We start from the raw sequence: 18,428 nt of genomic DNA on the forward strand, positions 1-18,428 counted from the left end.
TTCAGTAAAAAAAATTTCAGCAAAAACCTAAATAAACTTTTCATCAACACAAGCTAGGGCTGAAGGATGGTAGTTGATGCCAAAAGTGACCTTCTTTAAGGGAGCAGTAATGAGACTGACAACAATAGTTGTGGTAGTTGCTGTTAACATTTTGTGGTTACTCAAGTGAACTTCTTTAAGAAAGCAGTAATGAGACTGACAACAATAGTTTTGGTAGTTGCTGTGAGCATTTCTGTGGTTCCTCAGCTTAAATGTAGACATAGGCATTCTGCTCTCTCAAGTCTTTTAACTATTGCTTTTAGTACCAAGTTAATAGTATTTTTCTCTTCCCCAGTTCTTTTGGTTTAAATGTGAAACACACTTCACTCTCTGAAATGGGGTTGCTGAAGTTTCTTCAACTGTATGCTTGCATTTTNCAATCTTTGGTAAGTATTTCTGAATCAATTCATCAAGTAAACTTTCCCAAAAATAGTACAAGCAACACTTGACAAGGTACACGTAACACGCCCTAGGTAGATGAGAGTGATGAGACATATATGAATGTACAAATGAAGCATATTGGAGCACTAAATTCAGAGAGAGAAAAAAAGGACAAAAATGGTAAAAACACGTGTGTAATAAACACTTCCCAAATCGAAAAGGAAAACTCAATAAATTAACAATAATGCTAATACCGACATTTTCACGCATCTTTTATTGAACTGGCTGTGATATTGATGTGATTGTGACAGATAACTAACCATAATCTACCACGTAGTACAATTGTGGCAATTGTAGCGATGTGTATGAAAAAGTGTGTGACACTAGCTGAAAATGAAAAATTATGCATGACAAAGCTATCTGGATGGAGGTGGCACGAACAGACGTGGCATGTACGGACTGAACGGCCACGTGGTATCCGGCCCATTATTATGTGGTCTCCAAGGAACCTTAAATAGAAAATACTTGCGACACACGATTAGCCCTAGTTTGTAGAGTCCTAACATGAGTAGAATTTTAGAATATATATGCATTAATGAGTATCTTCCTTATAAGGAAAAGACTTGTTCCGCAAACAAAGGAGTTTGGCCCTACGCTACTATAAAAACCTAAAGACCCTCAAGAAAAAGGTACGCACAATTTCTCTAAAGCTCACACTCTCTAGCATTGTTGGAGCTCTCTTCTAACTCAACCTTCGAAAGGTCTTTGGCCGGTACCACACCGGTACTCTCTGTAAAGTCTTCTTCTTTTTCTGTGTTGGGTAAGTCTGGTATCGAGCGAGTTGGAACCGTGTGGCTCACTGATAATTTTTTTGGCATCATCAGTTGGCGCCGTCTATAGGAAACTTAGAAGAGATTCGTAAGCAATATTGTCGTTTCCCGGACAAAAGAGTTGCATGGTACTTACTCGCTCGATGGCAACCACTAACGACGTTCAAGGAGAGGAACCACCACGACTACCCTCGAGAGACAAGTTCGAACTCTCGTTGCTGCCATGGAACGCTTCACCAAACAAAACCACGGCTTGGAAGAACAGCTGCGCCAGAAGAATGCAACACCGAATGACTAACAAGAAGATCAAGGGACTAGCACATAAAGAAAAAACCAGGAGAAACCTGAGGGTAGCTACGCCCCAAGCAGACTGGAGAGGCAGAATTTGAGCATGCCGTCCCTCACGGATGCAACTCCGCCACATATTGTCACAGAGATGCAGGCGATAAAGAAGCAAATGGAGGTTATGATGAACGCACTCAAGGGCGAGTGTCTAGTGACCTTGGCGACTTGGTCAACCGCACCGATCCCCAGTTCTTTTGGTTTAAATGTGAAACACACTTCACTCTCTGAAATGGGGTTGCTGAAGTTTCTTCAACTGTATGCTTGCATTTTAGTTATGGTGGTTGCAGTATTAAACTCAGCTGAGTCAACAGTTGTCATTCGTTTTAGAAGTGCACCCCCACCTCAGTCAAGGTTACCTACTGCCATTTTTAGGTACTCAGTTGAGAGGCTGGATGGTTCCAATGCATGTAAAAACAATGCTTGTTCCATTTACTGTGAGGTATTATTCTCTTTTCTTTGTGTTAATTTTTTGGTTGAGTAACTGAGAATTCATTAGGATAAAGTCGAAAATACAGTAGTTTACATGGAGTCAGCTGCTACTAAAGCTACAAAGAAATAGAACAACATTTGCAGCTAACACATTTATTAGAGTCCTGATCCTCCCTTAAAACTGAAAATTATACTCCCCAACTACCACATATCACTCTATTCTTAATCAAGTTTTTTACTTTCCTATAATGCTCAACTCTAGCCTTAATGTCTCTTCTTGTCAATTTATTATTTCTTAAGATTTAATGTGGTTGTTATGAACTTGGGCATTCCTCTGCAGCCAAATATGATACATGGTTGCAGCAAGAGCCAGGTTGTAAATAGTTACTTGAACACTCCTCCCTTTCAGATACTCTACACCTTGACTTCATTACCTCTTCTCATCAGCCTTCAGGATCATCTAGCAAGAACCATTTCATGACTTGTTCTGACAACCTTTTAGGCAGTGAGCACTCAAAGTAGAGACTTTCTGTGCTTTCTAGGCTGCTTCTGCAGTATACACTCAGAATAGAAGTTAGAATATCTATATTATAGTCCAATTCATCATTATATCCCTAGTTGACAGCTACTTCTCACAGAAAAGAAATGAGTGCCTGTGGATTGCTGATCTACAAGAAAAATCCCCTGATTTTGATGGTAATCACTAATCACTGAACTGAGTGTTTTAGCTCAACTTTTACCTGTAGGCAGGTGATTTTTGAACCCTTACTGAGTTATCTGATCTGGCTGGTCTCTATCTCGATTGGTTGTCTTGCAAAACAGAAGAAAACTTTGAATTCATAGAGCTGGCGGCATCATAAATGATAATATGAAGATATCTAGGATTAAGAACACCATCTGGATGCCAGTAATCCTGCAAAAAACATATGTTATTTCCCCTATGTTTTATGAAAGGTCTTACCTTCACTTCTCAGCTTAAGGAGTTTCCTCCATCCCCAAGAGCAACCACTGGGAATCTTGACTAGCTAGAAACTCCTCCCTTTTAGCAAGTATTCCTGCGCCTAAACTAACCCAAAATGAGCTAGTTAAAGCAAAGAGATTCCAGAAGTGCTTCATTGCATTCCACTCCCCAACTCTCCTTTATCCTAATCCTCCTTCCTTCTTAGGAGCCAAAGCCACAAACTCCCATGCCACCTTTACTCCCATAGCTGATTTATCATTTCCCGTCTAAAGAAAGTCATTAAAATTTTGCATCATATGTCTTGATGACTCTTTGGGAGGATAAACAAGCATGTATAGTATACTTGTATAACTGAACAAGACTGACTGCAAAAGTTGCAATCTTCCAGCAAAGGGGAGATACTTGACATTTATTCTAGAATGCTGATCTACAAGAAAAATCCCCTGATTTTGATGGTAATCACTAATCACTGAACTGAGTGTTTTAGCTCAACTTTTACCTGTAGGCAGGTGATTTTTGAACCCTTACTGAGTTATCTGATCTGGTTGGTCTCTATCTCGATTGGTTGTCTTGCAAAACAGAAGAAAACTTTGAATTCATAGAGCTGGCGGCATCATAAATGATAATATGAAGATATCTAGGATTAAGAACACCATCTGGATGCCAGTAATCCTGCAAAAAACATATGTTATTTCCCCTATGTTTTATGAAAGGTCTTACCTTCACTTCTCAGCTTAAGGAGTTTCCTCCATCCCCAAGAGCAACCACTGGGAATCTTGACTAGCTAGAAACTCCTCCCTTTTAGCAAGTATTCCTGCGCCTAAACTAACCCAAAATGAGCTAGTTAAAGCAAAGAGATTCCAGAAGTGCTTCATTGCATTCCACTCCCCAACTCTCCTTTATCCTAATCCTCCTTCCTTCTTAGGAGCCAAAGCCACAAACTCCCATGCCACCTTTACTCCCATAGCTGATTTATCATTTCCCGTCTAAAGAAAGTCATTAAAATTTTGCATCATATGTCTTGATGACTCTTTGGGAGGATAAACAAGCATGTATAGTATACTTGTATAACTGAACAAGACTGACTGCAAAAGTTGCAATCTTCCAGCAAAGGGGAGATACTTGACATTTATTCTAGATGAGATCTTATCTATCTAGGGCTTGCACTTTTTATCTAAGAATTTCACCAATATAAAAGGAACACCTAGATACCTGACAGGCCTGCTTTCATTGTAATGGAAGATGGAAGATAGACATGATCTGGCAGCTACAACAAAGGAAATTTCACTTTTCTTTGCATTGGAAGTGAAACCAGAAAGATCTTGAAACTCTACTGGGACATCTTTGGACTTTGATGATTTGAACAGAGTGTATAACTGTCCCTTTTCTTTGTGCTTGATTTTGAGAAGTCACTACTTATGTGCATATCTAAGTTTAAGTAATTCGTTTGTTAAAATCTTATATCCACTCAAATTTGGTTAACTAAGCTCATAAAAATTATGATGTCACAAATATAAAACCATTAAATCATCTTAAACATTGTATGAGAAAGCAAAAAGCTATTTCTAATTTAGGACCAGAAACTTATGTAGTAATGTGGGCACAACTATACCGTTAAAAAAGATAAACAAGGACTTGTAGCTTTGTATTTGGCATTTTGAAAGAATAGCTTTTAGAGAGTTAAAGACACTGATCACCAATTTCTGTTCATTTTACTTATTGAGATATTAATTAATCCTTTTTTTTTCCACTCCAAATGCATTTCTCTAAGAGGTTTTTCATTAAATAAATGGCTTAATTCCCTTTAAATAAATGGTGTAAGGGTATTATTTGATTATCATTTGCTTAAACTTATAAAGGTCTCCATGTACTTAATTAAGTAGTCTGCTCATCGGGGACAATTGTATCTTTGGACAGATTGATGGACAATTTCTGAGACCTTGTCTGGCTGATAATTTAGTATTGAAAAACTTAACTGTAAACCGTGAACACAAATTTCTTCTCAATGTCACAACCCAGGATGGAGAGACAAACTCATCAGCTTATTCATGGTTCATCGGTAAGCACTTCTTTCCCCTTGGTCTGTTTTTTCCCTCTTTCTTCTCTCCTCCACATCCCCCTCCCCCAAAAAAAAAGTTCAAATGTTTGTTTAGATGGCTGGGCATAAAACAACTTGACAACCTCATTGAGCCAGATGTTGAAAAATATTATCCAAAGGAACCTTACTCCTTTATTTCTTGATTATCTGATAGATACAATACCACCAACTGCAACAATTCATAGCGAACAGAATTATACCAATGCAGAAAAGATATACATTGATGTTACATTTAGTGAAGCTTGCACTGGACAGGGTGGCTTCAAGTGTGTGAACTCATCTAACTGTGATGTAAGTAGGTTTCTTGCTTAGAAACTTATTTGTTATCAATGAATATGCAGTGGTAGATATTTAAGAAAATGATCAAAAGGATCAAACTTTTACTATTGGTGATATGAGTTTGGTAAATTCATGCTTTAATATTAAGACATTTTCTAGGTTATAATAAATGGTCCTGCCCAAGTACACGCGCCTTCACTACGCGTTATGGAACATGGAATCAAGTACAGACTCAATATTGTTTTCTCCTTAAGGAGTATGTATGGGCGCATTGTGATCACAATGGCGGATAATTTTTGTACTGATCAGGCAGGAAACCATTTCACACGATCAAATGGTTCTACTATAATCATTCACTTTGGTGAGACATCAGTCACTCTTTTCCTTCAACAGGTTACTTGATTAAGTTTCAATTTGACTCCTTCCCCATTTAAATCTATTGGCTGTCTCAGATAGAAGACCAGTGCTGGTGGATTTATGGACAACTGTTCCATCTAATGAGTTGGTGATTAATGGGGTTCCAAGAACTGTGCTTGCCACGAACAAAATGGAGGACATTATAATTTTCCTTGATTTCAGTATTCCCATTATAAATTCAACAGAACAGATCCTAAATGCATTACATGTGAACTCTGGTAGCTTGATACCTATTCATGGTAAAATTCATGGGAACCGTCGATTTGTTTTTGAAGTAAGCAGAAAATTTCAACTTTTTCATAATAATGACATCAAAGTTGCACTTTCTTTACAAAATACCAGTCATATCTGATTAAAAAATTGATATCAATTGAATCGCGGTGAATTTATTGCTTAATTTTTATTTTGTAGCTCAAGAAAATATCAAGAACTGAAATTATCTCAGTTGAACTACAAGCTGGTTCAATAATTGGTAGGACAGGCACTCCTGTCTCATCTGTTGCCTCAATTACATTCCTTTATGGTACACTATTCCAAAGTTTGTCTTCAAAATAGTTCTGGAATACTATTCTGTGGCATTACTATTTTGCTAATTGCTATATTTTTTGGTTAGATTCCACAAACCCTGGTGTAGTGTTAAGTACAAGCTCACCAAACATAACAAAGGAGTCCAACGTCAATGTGATAGTTGAGTTTATGAAGCCAGTTTTTGGCTTTGAGGCCTCTATGGTAAAAGTGATCGGGGGCACAATAACAAGGCAGGTGCATATGGTGACTCTTGGAACTACTGAGGTCATTATACAATTTAATATTCATTTTGCCTGCATAAACATAAAAGAATGACTAAAGTCTTGATTGAAGGGCTATAGTAATTTCATAGTTCTTAATGTTGTTTCTTGTAGGTTTAAGGAGCTTTCAAGAGCTCTATACTCATTGACCGTCCTAGCAGAAGCTCAGAACATGTTGTCAGTTAACATTCCTGCAGGGAAAGTAAATGATATTGCAGGAAATCCAAATTTGGCATCAAACCAACTTGAAGTGAAACAATGTGTGAAAACATATTTGCCTCTTACTTATGCATTTTCTTCCAGTTCTTAATATTTCCTTACTGTAAACAATAATTATTGTAGGGCAACAATTTAACAAGTTAAATAGCCCTTGTTGCTGTCTAAAAATTGCAAAATAGGGAGGTGTGAAAGGTTATTCCTTTTTATTTCATTTCATGCTAATTCTTTGAAAATTTGTCTTATGACAAGATGTTTTAATTATTAAAAAAAAAAAAATGTGGAAGATAGAAGCATTAGTTTTTGAGTGATTAAGCTGATGCCTTTCTGTATGGCTATTTATCCTCACATGATTTTTAAGTTTGTGCAGACTCAACTCCTCCAATATCCATTGCACTGCACTCATTTGTGACTGCGGGAACAGTAGCAACAGCACTAGCAGCTGCCATTATTTCACTTTCCTCTGCAAATCTAGGAGCAATAGGTGCTGTTGCTTCTGGGAGTACTACTATTTTTTCTCCAGATCCATCAATAAATTTACATGTAAGTATCTACAGATTCAGTATTGCAAAAAAAAAAAAAAAACCATTCATACAACTTCTGCCATATCTAATGTTGTGGTTACTCATCGCATGTTCTCTGTACAACCATTGAGGTTCAGTTTACGTATTTAGCAAGTTTTTATTACAGGGAATGATTGGACATCTACAGGTGTTTGTCCTTTCAGACTGGCTCTTAGTTAACCAATCGATTGAATATTCAGAAACAATGAAAGGTCTTCAGTGGCTCATACCTCATCAAAAACTTCCATGGAATAGGAATAGCCCTTCAATCTGGCCGAACAATGTCAATTTGGCTGGAAAGAAGCTTGCACGGAATTTGAGTGTCTTGGCTACAGGATGGTCTTCTCACAAAATAACTAACCAGAAAATTGACTTAAATTTAACCAACTCCTATTATATGCATCATGAACAACCATTCCCAGTTGAAATTGACCCCATGTCCGTCTGGCTCCATGGACAGCACAACATAAGCATGAAAGATACTCCTTATGGGCTACCTCTCAATTCCAGTGAATATTTCACCTATTTCTTGGTAAATATCTACAATCTACAGTAATCATATTTGTTTCAATAATAAGATTCCTAAATTTGAATCATTTGTCTTGTAGAGAGGAGAGCCAATTTCTGCTAGCAACATCGTCAAGAGAATGAAGAATTATAAAGGGTAGCTCCACAATTACCTTCACATTTAGAATTGAGCATTGGTTATAGAATATTGCCACTAGCATTAGACTCTATACCTATAATATCCTTAGACAGAAAAGAGCTAATGTATTTTTCAGCATAACTTGCTGATGTTTAAGGTGTTCAGAATATTGCTGAGGTGCTTTCCTGACAGGTGGCAAGATATGGAAATGAACTTATTCTGGCTTGGTGTGGGAGGAGGTACTTTACTTACTATTCATGTTCTGAAATTAATTTTCCTAAGATGGAGGACAGGAATTCCAGGTCATGGGATACTTTCAGTACCCAGGTTTGAGCTCTTTCTTCTAATTCTGATGCTACCTTGTATCTCTCAGTCTTCAGCATTTATCATAAGAGGTAACAAATTGAAGTTTATTCTTCTTATTTTTAAATCCTTTTCTGTCAGGCATGTGATCAACTGAAGACTATTCATATTTGCAGGTGGTACAACGGGGGGGATCATCATTGGGGCTTTGTTGCTAGCTATCCCTGCAGCCTTTATTTTATCAGTGTGCCTTTTTCTCGTATTCGCAATCTTTTCTGGCAGTTTTTTTCAGTACAAGGAAGTCAAGCATAGAGATATAGAAGAACCTTGGTGTACAAAGCTGTGGTTCCTCTTTACAGGTAAACCTACAACTGGAAGGTGGTTTTATAGGGAAGGTCTGTCTTCATCTTTCCTCCTGCGCCTTGGAATTCTCTTTGAGAGTTGGAAGGGTCCTCCATTGTTTGTCTTTGTTAATCAGAATGACCCAAACACCATACTCAGGTGGACTGAGAGTGGCAACAGAGGGATTGGAAGAATGCGAGCTATCAGCTCAGATGACAGCAATGAAGAAACTAGAAGTTCCCTATCAGAGAGGCTCTTAGGTTGTGCTAAATCCTCCTATATTATCCTTGATCTTTTAAGAAGAGTCAGTTTGGGGATCATATCTGGAGCTTACTCGTCACGGAAGTCAAGCCAAAGCCTTTTTGCATTGACAATTACACTGGTACAGTTCGTGTATCTGTTTACTCTTAAACCTTACATCAGTAGGGGAGTCCAAGTGGTGGAAAGTGTTTCTCTCTTGTGTGAGGTAGGCATCTTCGGTCTATGTGTCAGTATCAAAAGCTCAAATCCAGTTGAAGCAAAAAAATTGGGTTTTGTAATGCTGTCTCTCCTTTTCTTTACCTTTGTTGTTCAAATTATCAATGAGTGGTATGGTATGATCAAGTCAATATTAAGACTCTCACAGCCTCATAAGAACTCTTTCAAGCTTGGATTGAAGTTTGTTGCAAAAGGCCTTGTTCTGCCTTTCCTTCCAAGGCAACATTGGTCAAAAGTCATAGCTGCAACCTCCCAACCAACAACAGGCCTAACTCCAGTGATTCCCATAAGCCCAGAAACAGAATTTGAAAGAAGAGATACAAGAACACCATCAGTTCACTCAATTACTTCCCTGACTGCAACGGTAGTCCCTGTGCTCCGCCCTGGGCTCTCAAGTCCTAATGTCATGCAAATGGAAGGTCCCACAACTTCAGAAACCACCGTCACTGGGCAGAGATCAGGGGAGAGAAAAAAACTAAAGGAAATCAGATATGAACCCAAGAGTGAGATGAAGAAGTTAAGGGAGTTAGCAAAGGCTAGTTTCACGGGGGATTTTAGGGGTAGGGAAGCTAGTACCAGCTATGCTAAGGTTGCAATCCTGCACCAGTGAAGCCTCCTCAGAAACTCCATAAGTCTCCAATCTAAAAATCATGGATTGATTTCTAACTTAGAATGGTAAAAGAAGAATTCTGTTTCTCTCAATATTGTTTCTCAGCTTCTACTGTTTTATTGACCTCTAACCTTCTGTTATACAAAAAGGCAGTTTTGTGTGCATATAAACATAACCTAGAAGAAATTGTATCGAGGAGAAGATAAACCAAACATACATGTATTTGAAATGGCACAAGATGTTTAAGATACAAATGAAGAGATGTTTAGAAGTCCTCATTTAAAAAAAAAAAAAAAAAAAAACACTACTGAACACAGAAACAAGTTACCAATCAAACAATCACTAAAGCATGCTTTAAACTCAAGCTGCTGTGTCCTTTTCATTCCCAAAACAATAACTATGAAAAAAATACATCTAAGAAGATATACATGGTCTGGAAACTATCTATATTTACAATTACATTGCTAAATGCTCTGACAAATTAGGGAATCCAATCCCAAGTAAATTATTTGCATTTGCGTTAACATATGTTGGATCTTAATGGCTTCCAAGATGAAATATAGATCTACTGCTTGATATGAAAATACACAAAAGATGAGAAATGCTGCAGGAACAACCTAAAGATGCCTAAAAAGAGACGGTGAAACATTTCTTGGTCAGTGATAATCACCATGATGGAGTAGATTCTGATCAACGTTTCCATCAGAGGAAGAATCTCCAAGCGACGCTTGATTTGCTGATAAAGTAAGCAAATGATTAAGGCCATGCACCACAAGCCCACGACTTTGATACATATTTAGAAAGATCACTGGAACACCTTTAAACTCAGGAACATCACCAGAAACAGTCACATTGATCTCAAACCCTTTCAGGAAGGTTGGCAACACAGTTCCATCTTCAAGCTTGATTAAATCCAGCCATGACAGCAATCTTGGAACAACATGCTGCCGAAAAATTAACATGTAATCGCTAACATTCCTTGCGTGTTCTTGAATTGCTACATCAACCGGTGCAAAGATTGTTAAACTTGTCTGATCCTTAGGCCCTGCCAGTTGTGCATCAAGGAATGCAGCCATTATAGAATAACCTCTGGACCTTAGTATATCCGAAACCAAACAAAAGATTCAACTTCAGATGAACTGTTACGCTCAGTTGGTATGGTTGGACCGGGAATTGGCAAATCAGGAGCAATCTGGAAAGATGAATTCAAGAACTCGTCAATTCCATATATAATCACTGACCATCATCGTATACGGCCTTTACATCAATCATAACGTTGTTAATCGATACTTTTCCATCAGAATGTGAGGCAGTAACAATGAGCGAGCAATTAGGCAACAGGGTTGGTATGCTTGTGCCAGAAGGAAGAGCTTTCATGGCTTCTGCAGAAAGTCTTATTGGCAAGATGTGGTATTGAACTAAAAGAAGAGGCAGTTGGCCTGAGTGGACAAAGGCAGGGTCTGAAGGAGCAAATATGGTGGCAGTTGCTGAATCAAGATTCAGGGTATTGGTGACAAGTTCAAGAGTTAGTGCCATTGAGAGATAGTCTGAGTCAAAAGGGTGTTGGCAGCATTAGAAAAGGTTCCAGAATACGTGAGAGTGGAGGAGGAGGAGGAGAGAGAAAGGAGAGTGAGAGAGAAAGAGAAGCAAGGTCAGCATGTGTAGAGTTCTTTGAGTTCCATTTTTGGTTCTCTCTTTTTTCTGTGTTTTCAAGTTGATAAGAATATGAACAAAGTAAATGGTTTTGGAAGTTTCCAGCAAAGAAGAAAATTTGGGAGGGAAAACAAGAAGTAGAGAGTGTAGTTCGTTGGTTTTGTTCAAACCTGCAAGGATTAAAAGTTCTTGGTTATTTCTGTGACCAAACAAGAAAATGTTGGTTATTGCAGGATTTAGTTAACTTCAAAGTTTATGATGGGAAAGAATTTCAAGTTCTGCAAAAAATCTAAAAGTCATCAAATTTTTTTTAATTACAATTTTTTTCCTCTAAAAACCTTGGGTATTTAGTTTTGATCATAAATTAGCACAAATGGTTCATAATCAATTATAATTTATAAATGATTTTAATACAATGAAAAAATATAAGATACAATTTTGTTGAGTTAAATTTGAATTTATGAAATAAAATATTTGTCCTGATTCACAAATTTTGTTTATCTAAGGTTTTCAAAAAAAAAAATTTATTTAACTTGGTCTAGAAAAATTTTCTAGCTCCACCATTAGATCGAGATGCAATATAAGTACATTATTAAGTCCATATTAAGTATATTATCAAACCCATTTGGTTTGGATGAATGATCCCATCTATCATCAATTAATTAAAATCTTAATAAGATACTTCATGAGTTTATTGTTAAAGCCTATATCAAACTTATTACCAAGATCAAACCAACCTAAGTTCAACTTATTTTTTTATTGAGCCATATTGTTTACAAGCTTGTTAATAAATAATAATTATTATTATTATTTTAAAAACTTGGGCACGACTTATTTATTAATTAAGCCTAAAATTAAGGATAAAGTTTGACTTTTTATAAGAAAAACAAACATGAACGGGCTTTTATTGAATCAAGTTTGAGCTTTTTGTGAACTACTTGGTTGATTTATAGCCATAGGTTTGGGGACGATCTAGTGGCTATAGATGATTCAATAATAGAGGAGGAAGAAGAGTTTGCCATTGTTGACTGTGTTAATGGGCACCTTTGATCTAGGAATTGTTTCTAGGGTGGGCACTGAAAAATTTAAATTATACAAAATGTAATAAAAAGATAACTTGAATATATCAAAATCACCAAAAAAAAAAATGCAAATACATAAAGTTTAACAATTTCCTTCTACAAACAAAATTAAAAAGCAAAAAATGACTGCTAATAAATTAAATGAAAATTGAGAATGCAAAGCTAAGATAAATCAAATGAGAAAGAGTCTAAAATGATGATAGAAAAGAGAAAAATAGAGAAAGTGAAAGATAGTAACGAATATACATGTTTTGATTACAAGCCAAAGCTATTGAGGAGTAGAGCTCCCAACACCATTGAGAATAAGTCACGGCCACAATCTCTTTCTTTGTATCATTTTTTAGGAAAATGAAATTATAATTAGGCCCGAATTCACTTTGCCTACTCGTAGTTTGAAAAGTGTCGCTTTTCTTACTTGAGGTTTGATCGGTTTGTTTTTTGTAATCCACTTCTATTAAAAATAAGGATAAATATGCTTTTTTGCTGACTTTTATGTCCCTCTCCTTCCAAAAAAAAAAAGAAAATAAGATCAAAAAATAGGGTTCTGAAAAAGTTTACAAACTTGGTTCAAGAACTGCAATAGAACACAAAATGTCTTTGTGACTTAAAACGTTAGGCAAAAATTTCACTCCATCCATTATTTCATCTTAGACCCAAAAATTTCTCTTGCCATAAAGCCTAGATCGTATAAGGGATGAAGAGACCAAGAGAAAAATCAATGAGAACCCAAAGTCAATCACTCTCTCTTTCATCTCCTTTTTCTTTTTTCTTTTTTCTCTCTCTCTCTCTGCATTTCTTTTCTTGGCAAAATTCACCTCTAATACTGAAGGTGCGGTACCAAATGTGTGATTTACCTTTGAAATTTAAAGATCTACAGAGTATTCTGTGGATTTCCACATTCAAAGTTTGAATTCAAAATTTATTATGAACTTCCACACCTTTAAACATTTAAATTTCCACATTTAAAGTTGATCTTCATCAAGCATTTCCACGTTAAAAGGTGAAGTAGTATTTTCACAGTGAACCCAACAGAGGAACCATTGGTGGGTTTTCAATTTCTCCGCCTTTTTTTTTTTTTCTTTTTTTAACTTACTCTTTGAAATTCTTTCTTCTAGGCTTTTGGACTTACGGTTCCTCTATTCTATTATCCTTCTCTACAAGAAATGATACTGCTTTGTTACACTTCCTGGATCCAATGTAGCATTTGAGAACCATCTGGGTCTTACAAATCTTCCCAGTTTTGGTATTTTTAAATCTTTTCTCCTAAAGGTTTTAATGTTTAAAGACACATCTTGAGTTTTCATGCCATTATTTTTTATTCTTGGATATGTCGTTGTATTTGGTTTCCAATTTGTTGGATTAAGTTGCTTGGTATGGCCTTGAGGAGATGGGTAATTTTATTTTGAGAAGCGACAGAGGGTGCATCCGCACCCGGTTTCTATATCTCATCTTATTTTACCATCTCAAAAAGTAACTTTATCAATTATTCCCTACCATTTTACAATACCTCCAGCATCCCAACTTTCATTTTCCTGTTCTACTCATTAAAATAATATTTTTACACAATAAAATAATATATCCCACAATCATCCTCATTTACAATTCAACACATTTTTATTTACTCTCTCTCTCATTCTTTTTGTTCAACAACCGCAACATTTACTGAAACCACCATCACCACAAGCCCACCACCACTGCATTACACACAACCACCACTAGCAACTCATAATCTACCATCAACACCTGACACCACCACCACCAGCAACTCATAATCTACCATCAACACCAAAAAATAAGAAATAAAAACAAAACCCAGACCATCAACACCACCCTCTCCGACCATCAACACCACAAAAAAAAAAAAAAAAAAAAAATTGGACGGAAATGATGGAAGCCGGGGGGGGGGGGGTGGTTTGTGTGCTGCTCTACCCGCTTGGTATGGCCTTGAGGAGATGGGTAATTTTATTTTGAGAAGCGACAGAGGGTGCATCCGCATCCGGTTTCTATATCTTATCTTATTTTACCATCTCAAAAAGCAACTTTATCAATTATACCCTACCATTTTACAATACCTCCAGCATCCCAACTTTCATTTTCCTATTCTACTCATTAAAATAATATTTTTACACAATAAAATAATATATTCCACAATCATCCTCATTTACAATTCAACACATTTTTATTTACTCTCTCTCTCATTCTTTCTGTTCAACAACCGCAACATTTACTGAAACCACCATCACCACAAGCCCACCACCACTGCACTACACACAACCACCACTAGCAACTCATAATCTACCATCAACACCTGACACCACCACCACCAGCAACTCATAATCTACCATCAACACCAAAAAATAAAAAATAAAAACAAAACCCAGACCATCAACACCACCCTCTCCGACCATCAACACCACAAAAAAAAAAAAGAAAAAAAAAAGGAAAAAGAAAACAGCAACCCACAGTCCCCACCTCCACAGCTCGGCTCCACCATCATCAATCACCACCCACGGCAACCCCCACCTCCACAGCTCCACCATCATCAATCACCACACCACCACCAAACCAACCAATCCGCATCGATCAACCACCATGCCACCACCACACCGATCAACCACCACACCACCACCACACTCGATCAACCACCACGCCGAACCCAAACCCACACCACCACGCTCGATCAACCAATCCGCACTGATCAACCACCACACCACCACCACACTCGATCAACCACCACGCCGAACCTAAACCCACACCACCACACTTGATCAACCAATCCGCACCGATCAAGCACCACACTTGATCGCAGCCGTCAGCCAACCAATCTGCACCGAGAAAGAGAGAAGAGAGCAAACAAAGCACAAAAGCTATGGGTTTTGGGTCTGAAGAGAGAAGGACGAGAGAAGAGTTTTAACGAGAGAGAGAGAGAGAGAGAGAAAGAGGAGAGAGAGAGAATGTTATCATTATTTAATAAAAGTAGGAGGGAGAGAGAATTAAATAATAGTATTTACGTTTAGGATTGTGCTACAGTGCAATTCTAAAAGTAGAATTGCACTGTAGCACAATTGTAAAAAATTTTACAATACTTGGCTTTTAGCAGTCCGGATGTTGGGGAGGTTTGGAGCAAAAATGCTAAATGCACCCTCCATATGGCATATGGCATGCCGGATGCTGATGCTTTAATTGTCACATTTCTTCAACTCTGAAGGCCTACCTCCTTCTCTCATTGCTTTCTCTATTTGTGTTATATAAGCAGTACTACTACAATCCACATGATCTGATATAGAGATATAAAAGGTGAGTAAAAATACATATTTACTCTTGTTTTTAATAGAAATGTGGGTTATGGAAGATAAACAAATTATAACTCAGGTAGACAAAGTGACAATTTTCAAACCACGGGTAGGCAATGTGAATTCAAATCAAATCATGGGTAGGTTTATTGTAATTACTCCTTATTTAATTATTTTTTAAAAGTAGGTTAAACTAGTTAATATAAGAATTTGAATAATTAGGGGTTTTTGTTTTTGAATGAGCTTTTGTAGAATATTTTGTTCATTTTTTATTGTTTGAGCTAATCTTGTTGTTTTTGGGGCTATTTTTCTTTTTAAAATGTTATTTGGACTCATTTTTATTGTTATTTGAACTTTTATGGGTTTTTTTTTTTTTTTTTTTTTTGGTTTAAGGGGTTAAGAATTATGTTTTTTTTTTTTGGGGGGGGGGGGGGGTGGGGGGAGGAGGGAGGGGAAATTATTTGTGTGAGTAATGTTAGCATACAAAAAAAATTATCTAAAAAAAGCTCATGTGTGAGTTGGTTTGCTAATTTTAAAATATTGTAACTTTTACTGTGTTCCTGGCATTATTCATATATTTATTAAACCCAAAATTTTGAGATTATTAAGTTAGGGAGGTCAATATTTGTGTGAGTAATGTTAGAGAATAGAGAACACAACAAAATGTTACAATAATTCCAACATTAGCACACAAAAAAAATTATCTAAATAAAGCTCATATGTGAGTTGGTATGCTAATTTTAAAATGTTGTGGCATTTTACTGTCTCTTTAGCATTATTCTTATTTTTATTAAATTCAAATTCTTGAGATTATTAAGTTAGGGAGGTCAATATTTTATTTAGGGAAAACAAAACATGTTAACTTAAGCATAATTATGTATAGACGTTTGTACAGATTACATCGAAACTGAAATTCAGAACATAAAAGTCTATCAATCTCCTTCAGCTACCTGTTGACTTGGTCTGTGTGTTTATCTGTTGGTGAGTTTAGAACTGAATTGATTCCAATTTGCTGATTTTGTGCTACTTCTTTCTTTCTTTCATATTCTATTCTATTCTATTCTATTCCATTCCTTTCTAATTTATCCCTTTAAAAACTGAACAAATTTTTTTTTTTTGAAAATGTGATTGATCCTGGATACACAGGCGATATGGCTGGGATATTTTGGCCCGCCATTGTTCGTCCCATCGTATCTCTCTCTCTCTCTCTCACACACATATTTTGATCTCTATTCCAACTAAGTGATTGCTTGTTTTTATTTTTATTTTTTTTATAAATATATTTTCAACAAGTCTCCTCGGTATCTTATGGACAGTGGTAAAGGAAATTTGAGAATAAATCTTTTTCTTTTGATTTGTAATGGAATACTTTTTTTTCCTTTTAATCTAATGTTTTTGTTGAGGATGATACTATTACGTTGTATAGATTTTTTATAATTTAATATAGAAACAATAAGTTGTTTCTTTTAATTCTGAATATCTGTTTTGTGTGTTTGTGCAAGAGCACGGACTTAGGTTGAACTGCTTTTGTTGTGAAAGTATTATAAAAATATTGTGGACATGAATATTTTTTTAATGCTTTTTTATTTATTTATTTATTAAATTTATGAGTTTGACTCTTTTGTAATTTGGGTTTTCTTTTTTTGATTTGTTTTTTGGATCCCCTCTATTGCAGGGCTTGGCATGGGAGAAATTTACCCAAGGAATTGTCGACTGGGTAGGATGTCTTTTTTCTCTTATTATTCTTAAGAACCTAATTATCACAGCTTTCTTTGAAGTCGTCCATATCTGATTTGACTCTTGATTCATTATACTACCTTATGCTTAGTTTTCTTGATCAGTTGACAAATTTTTAATCCCCTCAATTGCAGGCCGTTCTGAACCAAAAGGGTGGCAATAATATCATATCTATTAAATTTGATGTTGTAATTAATCCTTCATGTCATTCGACGCGAATTGTGCACACAACAACACGGGCCGTCCAATCGAAAAAACAGAAAAACAAAAGAAAAAATTATTGGTGCTGTAACTTTGTCCCGTTCTTCATCCCAAACAAAGAAAAAATTTATCATGTTTCTGCAACATGTATCCACTCTCGTAAGGAGTTATCACTTCGTATTAGGCAAGGGATGCCTCCACCTCCTCCAACTCACCTTGATAGAAGGAGGCACCTTCACAAAAAATCTTTGAGAAAATATTAAAATTGAGGTGACACATGTTGTTTTTGGTTGATGAATTAAAATGAGATAGTGGTGAGTGCAAATAAAAATTAGTTATCAATTCAATTATTGTAAAAAAAAAAAAAAAAAAGTGTTGTAAAAATTGTTGCATTGCTTCAACCTCCTCATGTTTGGAGATTGAAGATCAGCTATTTAAGCAAAGTGTGACTTGGTTTATGTAGAAAATTGAGAATCACGTTTGATCCATTGTCCATAAGTTATCTTTTTATTCTCGCAATGTTTTCGATGCGTATTTAATGAATAAAAGGGTTTTTTTTTTTTTGGTATGGAATATTGATTTTCTTCCAATAAATTTGGTTGAGCAGCTACTTTGTAGAAGCACTTGTGAATTGTGATACAGATTTAATGTTGCGCTTTTAAATTGGTTTCTTTCACCATAAAATCATTGCAGGTACAATGTTCAATGTAAAAGACATTTTCTGGGTGGGCAGCATGT

At 36.3% G+C, this 18,428-nt stretch overlaps 2 protein-coding genes and 2 long non-coding RNA genes across 4 annotated transcripts; 3 read left to right on the plus strand and 1 right to left on the minus strand.

Annotated features, from left to right (window-relative positions):
- Positions 1 to 6,199: 6,199 nt before the first annotated feature.
- On the plus strand, positions 6,200 to 6,951 carry LOC112005161 (uncharacterized). The gene is made up of 3 exons (XR_010630163.1): positions 6,200 to 6,302; positions 6,393 to 6,571; positions 6,682 to 6,951. It is a non-coding gene; the product is annotated as an uncharacterized LOC112005161 (long non-coding RNA).
- Positions 6,952 to 7,492: 541 nt separating this feature from the next.
- Positions 7,493 to 9,948, plus strand: LOC112005160 (uncharacterized). The gene is made up of 4 exons (XM_024037411.2): positions 7,493 to 7,878; positions 7,955 to 8,010; positions 8,185 to 8,387; positions 8,472 to 9,948. Exons 1-4 carry the CDS (start codon positions 7,552 to 7,554, stop codon positions 9,722 to 9,724), a joined length of 1,839 nt encoding a protein of 612 aa, XP_023893179.2. The 5' UTR covers positions 7,493 to 7,551; the 3' UTR covers positions 9,725 to 9,948.
- A 257-nt stretch (positions 9,949 to 10,205) lies between these two features.
- On the minus strand, positions 10,206 to 11,293 carry LOC112005159 (putative fasciclin-like arabinogalactan protein 20; the record flags this gene model as incomplete). The annotated part of the gene is made up of 2 exons (XM_065776643.1): positions 10,206 to 10,847; positions 10,966 to 11,293. Coding segments are annotated over 2 exons (795 nt in total), but the record flags the coding sequence as incomplete, so codon positions are not given.
- Positions 11,294 to 16,905: 5,612 nt separating this feature from the next.
- LOC136068856 (uncharacterized) lies at positions 16,906 to 18,215 on the plus strand. Its single transcript, XR_010630164.1, has 3 exons — positions 16,906 to 16,942; positions 17,428 to 17,469; positions 17,624 to 18,215. It is a non-coding gene; the product is annotated as an uncharacterized LOC136068856 (long non-coding RNA).
- The last annotated feature ends 213 nt before the right edge of the window (positions 18,216 to 18,428 follow it).

This window comes from Quercus suber, unplaced genomic scaffold (assembly GCF_002906115.3).
Source record: "Quercus suber isolate HL8 unplaced genomic scaffold, Cork oak 2.0 scaffold_138, whole genome shotgun sequence".
Taxonomy (NCBI): domain Eukaryota; kingdom Viridiplantae; phylum Streptophyta; class Magnoliopsida; order Fagales; family Fagaceae; genus Quercus; species Quercus suber.

What these genes read in the sequence shown, in the direction of transcription:
- LOC112005160 (XM_024037411.2), top strand. Translation starts at nt 7,552, where the DNA reads ATGAAAGGTCTTCAGTGGCTCATACCTCATCAAAAACTTCCATGGAAT. An exon ending in AATATTTCACCTATTTCTTG is followed by an intron (nt 7,879 to 7,954) that starts GTAAATATCTAC and finishes TTTGTCTTGTAG; the next exon opens with AGAGGAGAGCCAATTTCTGC. An exon ending in TTCAGCATTTATCATAAGAG is followed by an intron (nt 8,388 to 8,471) that starts GTAACAAATTGA and finishes TCATATTTGCAG; the next exon opens with GTGGTACAACGGGGGGGATC.